At 39.3% G+C, this 17,483-nt stretch overlaps 1 protein-coding gene across 1 annotated transcript; it reads right to left on the bottom strand.

Moving 5' to 3' along the window:
• Window positions 1–7,363: 7,363 nt before the first annotated feature.
• On the bottom strand, window positions 7,364–12,817 carry LOC139945091 (uncharacterized). The gene is made up of 3 exons (XM_071942349.1): window positions 12,699–12,817; window positions 9,916–11,501; window positions 7,364–9,124 (listed from the first exon to the last, which is right to left on the bottom strand). Exons 2-3 carry the CDS (start codon window positions 11,495–11,497, stop codon window positions 8,451–8,453), a joined length of 2,256 nt encoding a protein of 751 aa, XP_071798450.1. The 5' UTR covers window positions 11,498–11,501; window positions 12,699–12,817; the 3' UTR covers window positions 7,364–8,450.
• Between the last annotated feature and the right edge of the window lie 4,666 nt (window positions 12,818–17,483).

Genomic DNA, 17,483 nt, shown 5'->3' with positions numbered 1-17,483 from the left:
TATTTAAACTACCGTAGACAATTGAATTCAATTGCAATAACATCAGTTCAAATTCTTATCGATTTGGATCAAACATGTATGAGAGACAGCTCAGTCATTTTCGCGTTGTTTCAAAAGCAAGTATACCGCTTCAGTTGAACCATGCAACGACCACGAAGGGAGCGAAACACTGACGGTCTTTTAGCTTACAGTACTTATCACAAAATGTTTGTTTCTTCTTCTTTTCAATTATGGTTGAAAGACAAACAATCATGACAAAAGATAGGCCAACGTCAAGCTTAGAATGATTTGGAGAAAGAAAGAAAAGGGTGGACGGTAGATTGGACAAACTGATAAATGACAATTAAAGCCAACCATAAAACTACAGTGTAATCAAACGAAAGACTTTGATCTCGAAGGCAATCGAGGGTTGCCGACGGCTCTTTGAGGTGGATATAATGAACAGGACTATGACATGAAAGCATTACAATTGGCAAACGTCCTCCGCGAGCAAAAGATAGATGAAATATCCGTCGGGTGGAGAACTAAAGTGAAAGCATTCAGTAAGAATGCTGAACCATCTCTCTATCATCAATGGTGAAGGAGGGACAACATTGATTAAAGGAGTAAACTTTAAACTCTTTTAGGATTATATCCTGTAGTAACCATGGTAACTTCATGTGCAGTTTTATTAAGAAGGAAACGCGGGATGCATGGTTTGTTTGATAAAAGAAGACAAAACATACTTGACGCTTTTTAATGGCATATGGAATTAATATGCAACTTAGATATTCTTTTGTTAGTAATCCGATAAAAAGAAGTATACGCATATTGTGTACGACCTTCGATGTATAACATTCTAACGCGATTTAACCTTCCATTACTTAACAGAGCGTAAAGTACCTTTACAACAATATCGAAGCGCTGAAAAGAGGAGACCAATGGAACTTAAAGGAACACGTTGACTTGGATCGGTCGAATTGGTCTTTGAAAAGTGCTTGAAACCGTTTGTTACAAAATGCATATGGTTAGAAAGATAACTTAAAAGTAAAATATAATGATCCACACCAACATGCCTCGGAATTTCACGGTTTTCCTTTTACGTCGCGAAGAAACACGGTCGGCCATTTATGGGAGTCAACAATTTGACTCCCATAAATGGCCGACCGTGTTAGTCGACGAGGTAAAAGGAAAACCACGCAATTTCGAGGCATATTTGTGTAGATCATTGTATTGTACTTTAACAACATCTTTCTAACCATATGCGTTTTGTAACAAACAGTTACAAACGATTTGTAGACCAACTCGTCCGATCCAAGGCTACGTGTTCCTTTACCTACAACATATTTTGACATCTGATACAAAATAAGATATTTTTATTTTAGAAACTGGCAAAGACCCCCGATGGCCTATAAACCTGATGCCCTAAAGGTCTGCAGCTAGAGTAGACCGAAAACACATTTTCCTTAATTACTCGTTCATGTTTTTAAGCAAAAATGAATTCTCCCCCAGACAGGCTCAATAAGGCAGTTCGACTCATGGACTAATTGACTCCAAATCTCCAGTTATAAGACACTTTTAGGGTTGAAGGAACGTTACAGAATTGGTAAGAAACAAAAATCTTGAAGATCACAGATTTACATAAAACATACTTGGTATAATGATGATGATAGTTATAAATATCACTTGAAATATTTCTGTCTGAAATGTCATATTTGATGAGAAATAAACAATCTTAACTTCGCGTTTGGAGTTTATTGCTCAGTGAGCGTTTTATTCATTTTAATTTTGGCATCGATGCAATGCAAAATTTGTAGTCGGTTTTCACTATTCTCACGTGACCAAGATGACCTATCGATCTCAAACTTCTACAAGTTTGTCCGTTTATGTAAATGGTGGATTACATAAGTGCTTACACTGCCAGCAACTGTTTTTTGTATAGCAAAAACCATTTCTGTAATGTTCCTTTAAAGTGTACACACACCATTTGTATGAACCTAGAAAAAGCTTTGTGTATATTATACAAATATTGACTGCTTCGAGTGCTTAGAGTGCTATCGTGAAAACTACGACTCCCGAGGTGATCCCGGGAAAATGGAATGGTCCGGGGATTACCGAGGTAGTCATAGTTTTGACCATAGCACTCGAAGATGTCAATATTTGTTTTATATCACCCCAACAGACTATTTATCATCTTCGTACACGTAACGTCGGTACGCGCAATTCAGATACACACATGCACAACTGATTTGGTTCGAGGTGGGTAAAAAGACGTCTGGGTACTGCACGCCGTGTGATAGTCGTCGGACTATCACACGGCAAACGATGCTCTATCACGCGGCCGCCGTCTAGTAAAACTAATACATATCATGTGACGCGCTCTAAACCTTAAATCTATACAGCCTCATGAAAGGTTTTGAGCTTAAGGCACTGGACGCGTATTTTTTTCCCTAGGACGAACGTGGGCAATTAACATAAAATGTTCCAATTTAAGTAACGGCTATTCAAATTAGAACAAATTTGACAGTTACTTAAACTGAAACATTTTATGTTAATTGCCCACGTTCGTCCTAGGAAAAAAATACGCGCACTGGACACATTTGTTGTTAAAGACCAGTCTTCTCACTTGATGTATCTCAACATATGCTTGACAGAAAAAACCCTTGTCGCACAAGTTTTGTGCATTCAGATGAGGTATTCAATTCAATTCAAATAATTACTTTAGTGAGAAATTACTTCTTTCTCAAAAACTACGTTAAACTGCTTTTTGGCGTGTGCTGTCTGACCCTCTCTCTATAAATGTTTTTCACTTGATTGCTCATGTTACTTCACCTGTTCATATTTGCCATGTTGTCATTTTAGCCTTCGAGAAAGGCCGAAGGTAAAACATCAGGCCATTTTTTTTTAAAGGAAACAAACTAATGGATGTATTTCCTGGAAGGTCGACTTTTTATATATTTCCCTTTTACGTAAACACCATTAACGTCTGTTCTTAGGGTTAGTTTGTGAAGATGGAATGCATCCACATGTAAGTTAAAGCTTTAAAGCTAAGCTATAATAGTATACGTGTAATTGGAAACTTTGCATTGTGGAAGTAGGTCTATAACTAAAGAGGCTTGCGGCAGCAATTATGTGAATATCTTTTCTTGATTTTAGCGTTGTTGCTAAAAACAAAAATAAAAAATAAAAATAAAAAAACGGTGGTTAACGACTCAACGTTTCAATCAGTATGCTCTGATTGTCTTTTTGAGAACCACATGGTTCTTTTCAGAACTAACACTACTCAAAAAGAGATATTCACAAGGTATTAACAATGTATTAAAGGCAGTGGACACTATTGGTAATTGTCAAAGACCAGACTTCTCACTTGGTGTATCTCAACATATGCATTAAATAACGAACCTGTGAAAATTTGAGCTCAATCGGTCATCGATTTTGCGAGATAATAATGAAAGAAAAAACACCCTTGTCACACGAAGTTGTGTGCGTTGAGATGGTTGATTTCGAGATCTCAAATTCTAAACTTGAGGTCTCGAAATCAAATTCGTGGAAAATTACTTCTTTCTCGAAAACTACTCCATTTCAGAGAGAGCCGTTTCTCACAATGTTTTATACTATCAACATCTCTCTATTTAATACTTGATACCAAATTATGTTTTATGCTAATAAATGTTTTGAGTAATTACCAATAGTGTCCACTGCCTTTAAGACAAATTACAGTCAGTAAAACAATATTGCCCTATGTGGTAATGGGACTTTGTATGTCACAAAGACGCCCAATGAGCATAGGCAAGACATGTACTATATTATGTAGGCATATACTTTAAGCGTACTAGTTTTTTATAGAACACAAAACACAATGTCCACAGATTTACATTAAAGGAACGTTTACATAATTGGTTTTGCTAGCAAAAAAAGTTAGCACCTTATGTAATCCACCGTAAACATAAACTGACACATCTGTAGAATTTTGAGGTCGATCGGCCATCTGGGTCACGAGAGAATAGTGAAAAACCGATTCAAATTTTGCTTAGCATCGATGCCAAAACAAACGAATAAAACGCTCCCTGAGCGATAAACTCTAAACGCGAAATTAGATTATCTATTTCTCATCAAATATAAATTTTCAGACTGGAATATTTCAAGGAATGCTTTCTACTATCATCATCATTATACCGTGTAACGTTTTTTTTTTTTTTTTTTTTTTTTTTTTTTTTCATTTTAAGAAAGAGTAAAACAATGTCACGAAGAAAATTTTCGTCTCAGGAGACGATCATTGCTCATTTAGCATGTATGCCTACATTTACCATTACTATTTATGCGACTCTTCTTAAAAACAAAAAAACAAAACGCTGTGTGATTTTCACTTTTTTTCTCTCTCAAAAACTTGACGACTATAATGAAGAAGCTGAAACTTCTACAGGTAAATTATAAACATACTAGGGATTCATGTTATGACCAGCAACTTAAGCATTCTGCATAAGGTGGCCAAAACACTTTTAAAACCTTAACTGAACGAACGAGTTTTTTAAAGTTATTTCTGAAGCTGAAAAGAGTGTGTAATTGTCCAGGGAGGAAAATTCCAATAAAGAGAGAGACTAAATGCGGAAGCAACTGAATATTTCATTGTAAGAACTGCCTATAAATAATTATTGTGTAGCCTCTTAATACTTTGCCTCTCTGTGTCTGTAAATCTCTGCTTGAGGGCGGGCTCGAAGCAAGGCGGACAATACATCCTGCTTCTTAATATTAAGACGTTCTAGAACCTCAAATAACCACTAAGACCAATCACCCACGTTATCCAGGTTGATTATACTATAATTGTATTTATCAAGTTGGACTAATCAGATAACTGGAGCACTACCCGTTTGCGAATTTGAGGATCGGGGGCGAATGCATTAGCCTTGGGTGTGGCCTTTGATGGCTTAATGTTGAAGCAGTGGATGGACACATAACTGGAATGAAGTGGTGCATTATTTACGAACAATGAATCAAAGAAAGAATGGAAAGTGACAGCTCTTCACTGTCATAGTACATGTACATCCTTTCCTACGCGCATCAGTCCTCTGGCATACAATAAACCGTCATCATGCTGCCTCCATCTCGGTCATGTTCCTTGTATCGAATAGCAATAATGCATGCTAAAAATCATCTTGCAATTAGGGACCAGACTCTTGTGTTCTCCCAGCTTCGATTTGGTAACATTGATATCAATGAGAGAAATTCAAGATGGCTGCACCGTGATAATAAAGGTCTATACCCAACGGGGACATGTCTCAATCGGTATAGGATAATAATTCCAATTCTCCCTCTAACTTGGGGAATTACTCCGTCAATCAAACTTGCCCCAACGCTAAAAAAAAAGAAATCCTCATATAATTGGTTCTAATTTGTTTCAAGACACTTTCGCAATGATTTGTTTCCCTTTCAATTCCCAAACTAGTCATGATTGGTTTTCAATAGGCTTTGATTTCTTTTTTTACAGTATTTCTTTAAGTTTACATTTATTTTTAGAATTGTTTTCTACAATTGATTTTCTATTTATCAATATCTCAACCAGCGCAAGGGAAAATGACGTGGGGTTAAACAAAGACACTGGAGTGGGCCTTCGCATCCCATTTACACACGGCGTAAATAGGCGTTACGCACAATCTTTCGGTTGTGGGCATCCGTTATTGTTGTTTTGTTTAAATTCATTTTTTTTTCTAAAGAATTATCTCGTGGGGTCATTATTGCCTCATTGTGTAAAAAGACTCCTAAAGGGAACTCCCGTAAGCTGTCCGCCACTCGGAGCTTGCCGCTAGCCCAACCATCCTCTGGGAGCCCACACACAAGGCAAGGCTTCGCGTGGGGGAAGATGTCTCTCCTCCTAGACACACTGAAACGATGGCTTGACCATCGCTAAGAAACTACGCTCCTGCATGCTGGACCGGAACATCAGGAGAAAAATCATTGAGCATGCTCGAGCTTCCAGATGGCGCTCGACATGATGATGATAGGCATACATACCACTATTATAGACCTTATCGCAAATAGCAATGCGCAAGCGCAGATGGTTGAATGTGGTGCATTGTGGGATAGATATGGATAAAAATTTGGATACCAGCTAGACCACAATGCACCTAATTCCAAGCTTTACGCGCGCGCCTCAGTATTTGCGAAAAGGTCTATGCACACTCATATAGCAGACGACCAAAGTGCAATACATCACCTCAGATTGTTGGGGAAAGACAATCTAAGTTCGGACCTATCGTAACGCAGATATAAGAAAAAGTTATGTCACTGCATGTTTATCATGAAACCATTTGGGCCTAAAAAACCAGTGCCTGGAGACAAGTCTATAGAAATAAGGCGAAGACCACCGTCTTAGACAACGCCCTCTGTTGGTACGCTACTTCGTCAACGTATACCCCCACCCCCGGAAACGATTTTTTTTTCCCCAAACGACATTGCAATATTTTTTTTCCCTTTCCGTCAAAAGTGGCTCTTTCCGTCAAAATTTCGTCATAATGAAATTATTAAAATCTTTTACCAAATCATTGCAAGAGCCCCCCGAACAGATGAGGCAACTTCATATCACAAATCAGCCTTCGCGCGTGCGTACTTCGCACATTTCGCTGTGGCTCTGTGAAAAAAAAAAAAAAAAAGAGTTTTCAATTTGGGTCACTGACTAATGGCCATTTTATGGGAATGGATCGTTTATTTTGGGTGGACAGAGGAATTTGCAAGGACTGTGAAAAGGGTTTTGTAAAATGTGTATTTGTAGCTCAGATGCATGCATAATGCGAGCCTTGGACCGAAAATTGGAATAATCGTGTTTGTTTTGTCTAACTTTAACATGCGACGTACTATTTATGTATAAAAGACCTGCTTGAACGAAAATGTCAAGTCGTGAACTTTGCTGAATTCCACTTAAAATGTTTTCGATGAATAAGGAAATCGAGTCATATGATTATAAATAGGTTTCAATTGTGTAAAAAAAACAATCATTTTGTATGCCCTTGTCCAGAGCTTTTCTGCGAGATTTGCGAAAAGCCCCGTTACGTAATCACTCTCAACACGTCATAAGTAGATAAAGCCGCTTTGTTGCAGCGTGGATGTATAACAAAGCAAACTCCCACAAATGACGTCAGCGGCATTGTCCTTTGACGCCGCTCTCAACGGCAGAAGTGTTTTTAGTTTTTCAAAAAACCTTTAAGGAGGGGCCTGATTTTTTACTTGATAATTACGAAAAGTTCAGAAGTGTACACATATCAAAATTACATTAAAATGGTGAACAAGTGCAATATAAACAAGTAAAAATACCATTTCTGTTGAAAACATTCCGTGAGTTTATTAACAAACAGCAAAGGTGAATCAAGGCAATCAGACCATACTGAAAATTTTTAACGAAAGCGCGTATTAACAATATACATAAATTTATTAATAATATTTTGCAAGAAAGGAGATAGATTGAACCGTAAATAGCTCCGGGTTCATAGAATATTTCTATACACAAAGTACAGTGAATGGAAATGGAAATTAAATGCTTGATTTTAAGACTTATTTTGCTGAAAATATTTTTCAAATCAACTTCAAAGAATCGTATGACATCACATTTTGAGCTTATATTATATATAATACAACTAAATAATATAAATAAATAGAAACGTTGTATTTGAAGAATTATAAACACTGTATGATGCTAGAAGGCAAATGTTAAAAGTAATGAAATTATTGTAAGCATATAAGTACAATGAACATAAAATCCATTTAAAAGATCTTTTTGCTACAGATCTGTTATCCTCTCACGAAAGGATTAATCCTAGCGTTTCGTGAAATCGGCTGCAGGTCTTTAACAAATATAAATAATTTTCATTTATTAACCACTCACAGAAAAGGCGAAGATTAAAATTATAACAGCTGTGGATCTCATGATATGCATTTTTAGGTGACACTTAATTGTACATTTAAAATGTTGTCACAAGAGGGTGCTGTTGAAGATACTGGCTTCATCTTTTTACTTGAGAAGGCCTAAGGGTCAAGCTTCATGCAGAGAAACCATGTCAACATTTCGTCATTTGTTTGCAAACCTCAAAACAAGGGCTGGGAATATAAATTTGTTCACTTCAACTTCCGGCTTCGACCGGAAGAAAGGGTAAAACTTGGTCCCTTTAGTGTAACTTTTATGACGTAGATCCCTTTCACATGACGTATGAGTTGTCGGTTTTTTAAGCAGGATTTTAAGCATGTTTTTTTTAGCAGATATTTTAAGCAGATTTTTAAGCAAAGTTTTAGACAGATATTTAAGCAGGTTTTTAAGCAGATCTTTAAACAGATATTTAAACCCCTGGGTTCTTTTACGTGCGTTACGGGCGTTACACAGAACACGGGATCAACGGCATTACGTCCCACCCGAAGGACGAAGCAATGTCTTGTTTAAGGACACACCTATCACGACTGGGACTCGAACCTACCTTCTGCTTTAGCATCTACAATGCAACCTCTTCACGGAGCATTTCAAACAACTTCAATTTACTACTGTTTTGCTCAGCGACTACAAGTGTGCCATTCCCAGTCACCCCGATGCCGACGATTGGCTGGGAGATTGTACTACTTGACAAACACCCAATGAAGCTCCCACACGATGTGTACTGGTGAATGTGAATCCCGCCCTCTCTTGATACGGCCACGTAGATGATGTCCCAGCTGTCACGGCAAAGGCCAGAGCAGATGACTCTTTTCCAATAGTGTGACGATCCTGTCATGGTCGGATGAATGGTGAACGAGCTGGCATAGTTTTCGTCCAAGCACTCGACACGAGCAGGCTCCCTTGAAGCGACGAGGATGCGCCCTCTGCTGGTACATGAAAGGAAATCGGGTTCCATATCAACTGGGATCTTGCAGACCATGGAGCCATTAGACGTATCGACAACGATAATCCCTTTCCAATTAGAGTAGCTGATGATGATTTCTCGATCTCTGTAGTATGCCAGGTTGACCGGATGACCAAGACTTATTTGTGAACCATTCTGCTCGACAGCAGAAGGAACGGCGTAACTTTTCAACATCGAACAAGCCTTCGAGTAAAGCTGGATAGACATACCATGTACGTGTACTCTGCAACAGAAAGTATCACCACCAGGGAAAGCTGTTATGAGACCACCTGTAAAAAAAAGGTTTATAATGGGTTCATAAGCACAGAATCACCCAGCAGCTTATCAGAAACCTAAGCCTTGACGTGCCAGTACTTTTTGCATAGAAGGGGATCTTCTATATCTTAAATATCCCCGTGGTCTCACCAACATTTACACCTTTTTTAAAGACGCAATCGTCATAATTGCTCCTTTGGTCACCCCAATTAACCTGGCGTGGAACCTACCCATAAAACTTGTAACATTTTAAATTGCATCCTATGGTGTTCAAGTCAACAGTCATGAAGTGTCACTGGATTAGACCGCTTCATATAGTTTATTTACTATGTAATTCTAGCCCAAAGCAAGCCCCAAACATTTTGATATGATGGGGGAAACAAGAACCGCAAAAGTTAAATTGAGAATAACTCGGGGGGGGGGGGCTGATTGTATGAAGTTATATTCCTCTTACACCAATCTAGATTGTAGGATGGAGGGAAACATGCATCATGCAGAGAGATGCAGTACTTGGAATAAAGCTTTGGAATTGATTTTATTTTCTACATCTATGCAAAGCAAGAATGTATTGTTGGGAGAAACGGAGAGCCTGGTTTCATGCTCCTAATACTTATAAAACCTGACTTGTTGTCATGTTAATGAAAGACTGTCCTTGCTTTTTATAAAAGTCACACCAACAACTTCAAAGTAATTAGTTATTACAGAAGAAAGAGGAGTTCATATGACATGCTGAACAGTTGCGTGCCTATCATTTAGATCAGGGTGAGTTTCGAGAAATGACAACTTTACATATTATAAACCTTACCATAAAATCGTTTATTGGTCCATCTATCTAAATCACCAGTAGTGCGGAAGATCTGGAGGTAAGCATGTGAAGAAACGAGTATTTCATCATCTGAAGAAGTAGCCATGCTGTTTATTTTGCGGCCACCGTCTAGTTTAATCTCTCTCGCAAATGTCCATGTGGGCCTTCCACCAAAAGTTATCTCACCGAGTGCTGTGTCATTACTGCTCTTGAAGACCATCTTCGAGTATCCAAGGGGTAGCGTACGGGGGCTTTGGGCGAGAAGAACTCGGAGATGGCTGTCCAGGACAGGGTGGAGGCTAAGAAAATCCACGTTGGAGCTTGACTTTACAGCGTCCGAGGTCGTCTCCAGGGTCTGGCGCATATGCAGTACGTCATCGCTCGTCATCTTACAGACTTCTTTGATTGTGGATTTTCTTAGTTCTATAGAATCAAAAAGATGGTCCAAACTGGTGTCCACCTTGGACTTGTCTTCGTCGACTTCCTGTGCGGCAGCTGATTGTAAATCGCTACATAAGTCATCGAGTGTATCGTGTGTTTCAAGCAAAGACTCAATAGTGTTTCCAAACGCCTTGAGAGAACTGTCGAGGTTTGCCAACTTCTCCTTCAGTTGTTTTGAATACATCAGTGCGCTCGCATCCTTCGTGGGTGGCAACGTCTTAGAACTTGTCTGACTGGTGATCTTGACCCCGGCTTGGGACAATAACTGTGTATGAATATTCTGTCGTTTGGAGATATCAATGGCAATGTTCCCTTCTATTCGCGCAATCTTTCTTCTTTCTCTAGCAGCTTGGTCGGTCACCTTCTGACGAGCTAAGACCATCGACTTTTCCATGTCCGTGTTCATCTTAGTTAACTCTGTGCTAGCTTCCTCAAAAATCTTCAAATTCTTCTGAACTTTGTGACACAGCTCTCTGGTGGTCTCCCTACCACGAGCTGCAGCCTCGTCGACGGTAGTGAATTTGTGTGCGGGATCACGGTGCTCAACAACGGTGCAATCTCTGCAGATCAGTTGGTTGCATGTCAGGCAGTAGAACCTCTTCTTCTCTCCTCTGTGTTTTTCACAAGGTGGCTCGTCATGACCCTTGCTCCGGAGGCCAACTGCACCGGATCGTAGGGTGTCCAGCGCCACGATGTCATGACCGGCCATGCCAGATATGCGTTGGTGGATGGCCTTGCAGCTTGGACAGATGAAGAATTGACAGTCCATACATCTAGACTTTGCCTCTTGATGCTCGGTGCACAGCTCACAAATCACCTTCTCAGCCTCTGGCTGGGTGAGTTGCTCTTGGAGAGTGAAGTCTTCAACCATGCTCACGAGGTGGAAGTTGGTCTTGAGGGTAGCGACGACATCAGTGCCGGGAGCAAAAGTCATTTTCTTACGGCAGACAGGACATTTGATGATGGAAGGATCTCCGGAAGACTTCTGGTATGTTGCAAGACATCTTTCGCAGAAGTTGTGGAGGCACTCTAGAATTTTGGGTTCACTGTATCTCTCGTGGCAGATGACACATTCTAAGTGATTCTTACTGATCTTGCTCAAAACAGCTGATACTTCAGCGTCGGATTTCTTGCCTGCCATTTCCCTGTCAACAAATAAGACAAAGGCCACATCTTTATTGTTACGTGTGATCGTAAGAGACCAAAAGAACTTGGGCACAATAGATACATGTGAAAATACACAGCAAAACCTAACCAGCGATTATTTACGAAAAGTAATTTTTTTTTTAATGACGAAACAACATAGTAAGAAGCAGTTTAACAATTATTATTAAAGGAACTTTGGAAAGTTAAATTCAATGTAAAAAGAAGACCTTGAAATATCGGAATTTGGATGTCGAATTGGTTAACTTTGAACATGCTGTGGCGGAAAAGTTTCCAACTGGCGCCACCACTTCCATATTAACAATAAAACAAGCAATAATGCAATCGTACAATAATAACAAACCCAAAGAAAGACTGAAATTCATTACAAAACAGAGAGTAATGGAGTTTGAGGGCCGCATAAAAAGCAGTTTGCGAACTACGGACCCCCCCCCCCCCCTATATTGAAGAAAGCAATGTTAGCAATTCAATCTGATGCACTACAAAATCTTGGTGTTAAAGGCAGTGGACACTATTGGTAATTGTCAAAGACTAGCCTTCACAGTTGGTGTATCTCAACATATGCATAAAATAACAAACCTGTGAAAATTTGAGCTCAATCGGTCATCAAACTTGCGAGATAATAATGAAAGAAAAAAACACCCTTGTCACACGAAGTTGTGTGCGTTTAGATGGTTGATTTCGAGACCTCAAGTTCTAAACTTGAGGTCTCGAAATCAAATTCGTGGAAAATTACTCCTTTCTCCAAAACTAGGTCACTTCAGAGGGAGCTGTTTCTCACAATGTTTTATACCACCAACCTCTCCCCATTTACTCGTTACAAAGTAAGGTTTTATGCTAATAATTATTTTGAGTAATTACCAATAGTGTCCACTGCCTTTAACAATTGACACCATGGATGTTGTCACATAGATACCGATTTTTGTTTTAAAACTAACATCTAATGGTGTTAAAATAACACATTAAATGTGTTATTTACGGTGTCGTCACGGTGTTGCTATAAATTAGAGTGTAGTTTAAAAACCCTATGGTGTTAATTTTGATTATTTCTTCGGTATCTATATTTGACAACAACCACTGGTGTCAATGTCACACCCCCGTTTCTGCAGTGTGGTGTAAACGAAGAAAAACATTGCGGACAAATCACCCGACACAGTAGTATCTCGCTTGTGTTTTACCTTAAACCGTGGAGCTCGAGGTATTTGTTTCAACAGTACCAAACACTACAACATCATTCACTTAGTCGTCGGTGGTGTCTTCGCCCAGTTCAAGTCCCACCAGGTCTTAGTTTTGGCAGTGCAGCAGACATAATAAAACAAACTGGAATTTCCTAGTTCCAGGTTGATGACCGCAGGAACACTTCTCAATGCTCCCTCATTGTTAAATCCACCCATTGGACCGTAACCCTATGACACAATAGAGCCATGCAAAACACAAAGCATTATCTCTTTGCTCAAAAGTCAGCATTCGCGAACAGAACCTGTTTACACCACGTGGAGGTCAGAGGTCGCTGGTTCGACTTCACCCATGGCTGTTTCGCCTGTACGCAGTTTCTGTTTTCGTACCACACGTTGGCTACGGGGTCAACAGTGAAGGGATCCGGGAAAGCGACCATAACTTATGTGTTTGGGTATTGGCTGTAGTGGGGTACGGAAAAAAATAATTGCCGCCTGTACTAATACATTTTGCAATGGGACTGAGTATTTATTCGCCTATGAGGACTTAACTTTACTTTAAGCATTACCACCATATTTTTTTCTCGTTCTCTGTCCTACGGAGTCACGGAAGGAGATTTTTTCGAAGCCGTTCTATTATCCGGATTCTTAAAGCCATTGGACACTTTCGAAACTTCTTTACACATAACCAACAAGGTTTACAGAAGGTACTGGTGAAAGACCTTCTCTTGAAATATAATTGCATGAAATGCTTTTTGTTTTGAGAAAACATTAAAACAATTATCAATTCTCGATGTCGAATTTTATGAAACGGCGAAACGTGCGGAAAGCAAGGGTGGTTTTTCCCCTTACTTTCACCCGACTCCGATGACCGATTGAGCCTAAATTGTCACAGGTTTGTAATTTATATAAGTTGTGATACACGAAGTGTGGAACTTGGACAATACTGTTTACCGAAAGTGTCTGATGGCTTTAAATTTTACCTGTCAGTGATTTGTTTAATTTCCGATTAAATCTGAAGTGAATAAATACAAATTGATAAATCAAACCCGATCACTTTTTAAAGTAATGCAATAACTTATGATCAGCCAGCAGTGAACATGCAGTAATTCAGCAGAGAGGAACAGCTAAACCATGAATGTTCAGCTAGGCAAAAATGTGGCTAAAAGGAATTGCCAACATAAATCAGTGAACATAGTAGCATAAATGTTTTATGTTTGATAAGGTGACTTGTCCGTCAAGGGAACTCGGCAACCCCCTACAAGGGGATACAAAGAAAAAGAAAGAAGAAAAAACACCAAAAAACAAAGAAGCACACAACACCAAGCTATCATACAAACATTGGCTTAATGTCTATGAATATGAATTGCACAAAATACCAACTTGTGATTCAGTACTTAGACGACAACACTTATTCTAGTCATTGTGAAGTCACCAGTTTGTTCGATGATTTGAATCTCCAACACTGTAATGTGTTCCAGTGTGGCTGGCGATCCTGTCACCCACCAGAACTGTGTCCCCCATACGGTAATAGCGCCCTCTTTTGAACCATCCTCCTTCTACCAATGTGGACAGAATCATTCGCGCGGACAGATTCTCCCATCTGACCCCGTTATTTATACCTCGTCCCTTTAGCAGTGTTGCGTCCCACCTTCGCAAACATTTTGCAACCGTTCGCACAAACTGTTTTCGTTCATTTGAACGTTTGGTTGCGCAGTTGTGATGTCAATAATTTTATGATTGCACTCTGTAGGCCTACATGTATTGAAGAACACCACACGTATTTTTTTTGTGACGATGGTTTTTCCAGGTTTTATTTTCGGAGTTGTTCATTTGAACGATTGCTTGCGTAGATGTAATGTCAATAACTCTATGGTTGCGCTCTGTACATTTATTGAAGAAGGCGACACAACACGTTTTTGTGACGCTGGTATTTGCTTTCTTATTGTAGGTCTCTTTTGTACATCAAGATATCGACTAATTAAGTTAATAATCAACATTGGACTCTGTTATCAGCCACCGAAAGCACACAACCAATTTTTGTGGCAAGAAAATCGTTTGCCCTCACCATCACCTCAGAAGTACGGAAGTACGTTTAATGATACGCCCTTGTTGCACCTGATTTGTGTGTTTACAGATGCTTAGAAAAGTTTCACGCCTGACGTATTTTATTGTTAGACTGAGAAGTTAACTCTTCCTCAAAAACTACGTCACTTCAGAGGGAGCCGTTTCTCAAAATGTTTTATCGATTTGATAAAATATAAATTGTTGAAGGTGTAATCATGCTTCAATGTCATGAGGTAAATCTCTTGTGATCAATGACAAGTAAGTACTTGATTAATTGACGAATGTTCTTGAATCCAAATGCGATTCAGCATAACCGTCGAGTTAAAGCCATTGGACACTTTCGGTAAACAGTATTGTCCAAGTCCCACACTTCGTGTATCACAACTTATATATAAAATGACAAACCTGTGAAAATTTAGGCTCAATCGGTCATCGGAGTCGGGAGAAAATAACGGGAAAACCCACTCTTGTTTCCGCGCGTTTCGCCGTGTCATGACATGTGTTTAAAATAAATCCGTAATTCTCGCTTACGAGAATTTATATTGTTTTAATGTTTTCTCAAAAAGTAAAGCATTTCATGGAACAATATTTCAAGAGAAGTCTTTCACCATTACCTTCTGTAAACCTTGTAAATTATTGTGTAAATCTGTGAACTTTTTTTCTGTACCGAAAGGATATAATGGCTTTAACCAACGGTTCTTTTCAGAACCACCCCAACTCACTTAGAAATAGTCGTTACATGGTGTTACCGCAAACCCTTCTATATCTTATTTCCACCATGCAAAGTTTCAACTCCTACTTATGTTTTACACTATCAACAGCTCCCCGTTGCTCGTTACACAGGTAGTTTTTATGCTAATCATTATTTTGAATAATTACCAATAGTGTCTAGCGTGTCTTTAAGACACGGCACATTATAGATTCGGAGCACACTCATGAATAAACGACTATTAATAGTTGCTAGGGGTTGCTGAGTTTCACATACGACCTCGTTAAACATAATTAACTGATCAAGGACATTAAGGACAGCTCTCTTTGAAAAGGGCAAGGATTTCAATGACCGTGCGGGCAAAACGAAATATCGATTTGATAAAACAGAAATTGTTCAAGGTGTAATCATGCTTTAATGTCGTGAGGTAAATCTCTTTTGATCAATGACAAGTAAGTTGATTAATTGATGAATGTTCTTGACCCCAAATGCGATTCAGCACACAGCGATTGTGTCTTATTTATTCGTCGATGTATTTTTTAAACTGTTTCGACCTAGTGTCACGACCTACTATCGTGACCTACGTTCTGCTCGAAAGTACTGGAGAAAATCGTTGCTCAGCAACTTTCAAGCCACATGTCACATCATCGTCTTCATGATTATTTTCAGTCTGCATACAAACGATTCCATGGCACTGAAACTGCACTTGTCCGTGTGCAGAATGACCTACTTCAGAGCACCGATGAAGGAAAAGTGTCAATCCTTGTTCTTCTTGACCTCAGCGCAGCATTCGACACACTCGATCACAACATTTTGCTGCAAAGATTAAAGTCACGAATAGGATTGTCACAGGGAAGCCTGGACTGGTTTTCATCATACTTATCGGACCGCTGCCAGAGAGTTAAGATCACCAGCTCATCTGAAGGTGCCTCGTATCCGCTTGAGTTCGGTGTGCCACAAGGATCGGTGCTGGGTCCCGTTCTGTTCAACATTTATTTGCTACCACTTAGTGACATCATCCGTCGACACAACCTCAGACACCATTTCTATGCTGACGATACTCAGCTCTACATCTCTGCAACCCCTACTCAAAGTGATGTATACAGTAAAATAAAACAACTGGAAGCATGCTGTGAGGACATCAAACACTGGATGACACTGAACTATCTCAAACTTAACGATGAAAAGACAGATGTTCTGATAATTGGTTCATCGTCGTCTTTGAAGAAATTACCAAAAGTAGATGTTTCTGTGGGCTTTCATTCCATTAACCCTGTGCCTGAGGTCAAAACTCTTGGTGTAACATTTGACAAACATATGAATATGCAATCTCACATCAAGTCTGTCTCCCGTATTGCCATGTATCACTTGTACAATATAAGTAAGATTAAGAGGTTTATAGGTCATCGTAGTACAGAGCAAATAATTCATATGTTAGTCACATCCCAGATTGATTATTGCAATGCTATCCTAGCTGGTCTCCCTGCCACCACTCTTGCCCCCTTACAGCGAGTTCAGAACTCTGCTGCGAGGCTACTTACTTGTACCAAAAAGTATGAGCATATCACCCCAGTTCTAATGCAGTTACATTGGCTTCCTGTCAGGTATCGGATTATTTTTAAGGTGTGTTTGTTAATTTTTAAATGCTTAAATGGTCTTTGCCCTTTGTATCTGTATGATCTTGTTGCTACTAGACCTGTTGTTAGATCTACTCGTTCTGCTAGTGATGTTACTCTGTTGATCCGCCCCAGAGCGAAGCTGGTTTCTGCAGGTGATAGGATGTTCTCTGTAATTGGCCCTGAACTGTGGAACCAGCTTCCTAAGCAACTTAGGGAAGCCAGTAATGTTGATAAATTCAAGGCTGGCCTAAAGACTAATCTTTTTAAGCGTGCTTTTTTAAACAACTAAGTACAAGTACATGTACATATATTTTTGTATTCTCTGTAGCAATTCCAGTTTTTTAACTAGGGTTTATTCTCGGTGTTTTTTAATCATTGATTGATGGTTGTGTA

The sequence above is a fragment of the Asterias amurensis genome, chromosome 12 (assembly GCF_032118995.1).
Source record: "Asterias amurensis chromosome 12, ASM3211899v1".
NCBI classification, from domain to species: domain Eukaryota; kingdom Metazoa; phylum Echinodermata; class Asteroidea; order Forcipulatida; family Asteriidae; genus Asterias; species Asterias amurensis.
This window is presented reverse-complemented; position numbering and strand designations above follow the sequence as displayed.

Coding starts and splice junctions, on each gene's coding strand:
- LOC139945091 (XM_071942349.1), bottom strand. CDS start 11,497: ATGGCAGGCAAGAAATCCGACGCTGAAGTATCAGCTGTTTTGAGCAAG. Junction 9,125..9,915: donor GACCAATAAACGATTTTATG/GTAAGGTTTATA, acceptor TTTTTTTTACAG/GTGGTCTCATAACAGCTTTC.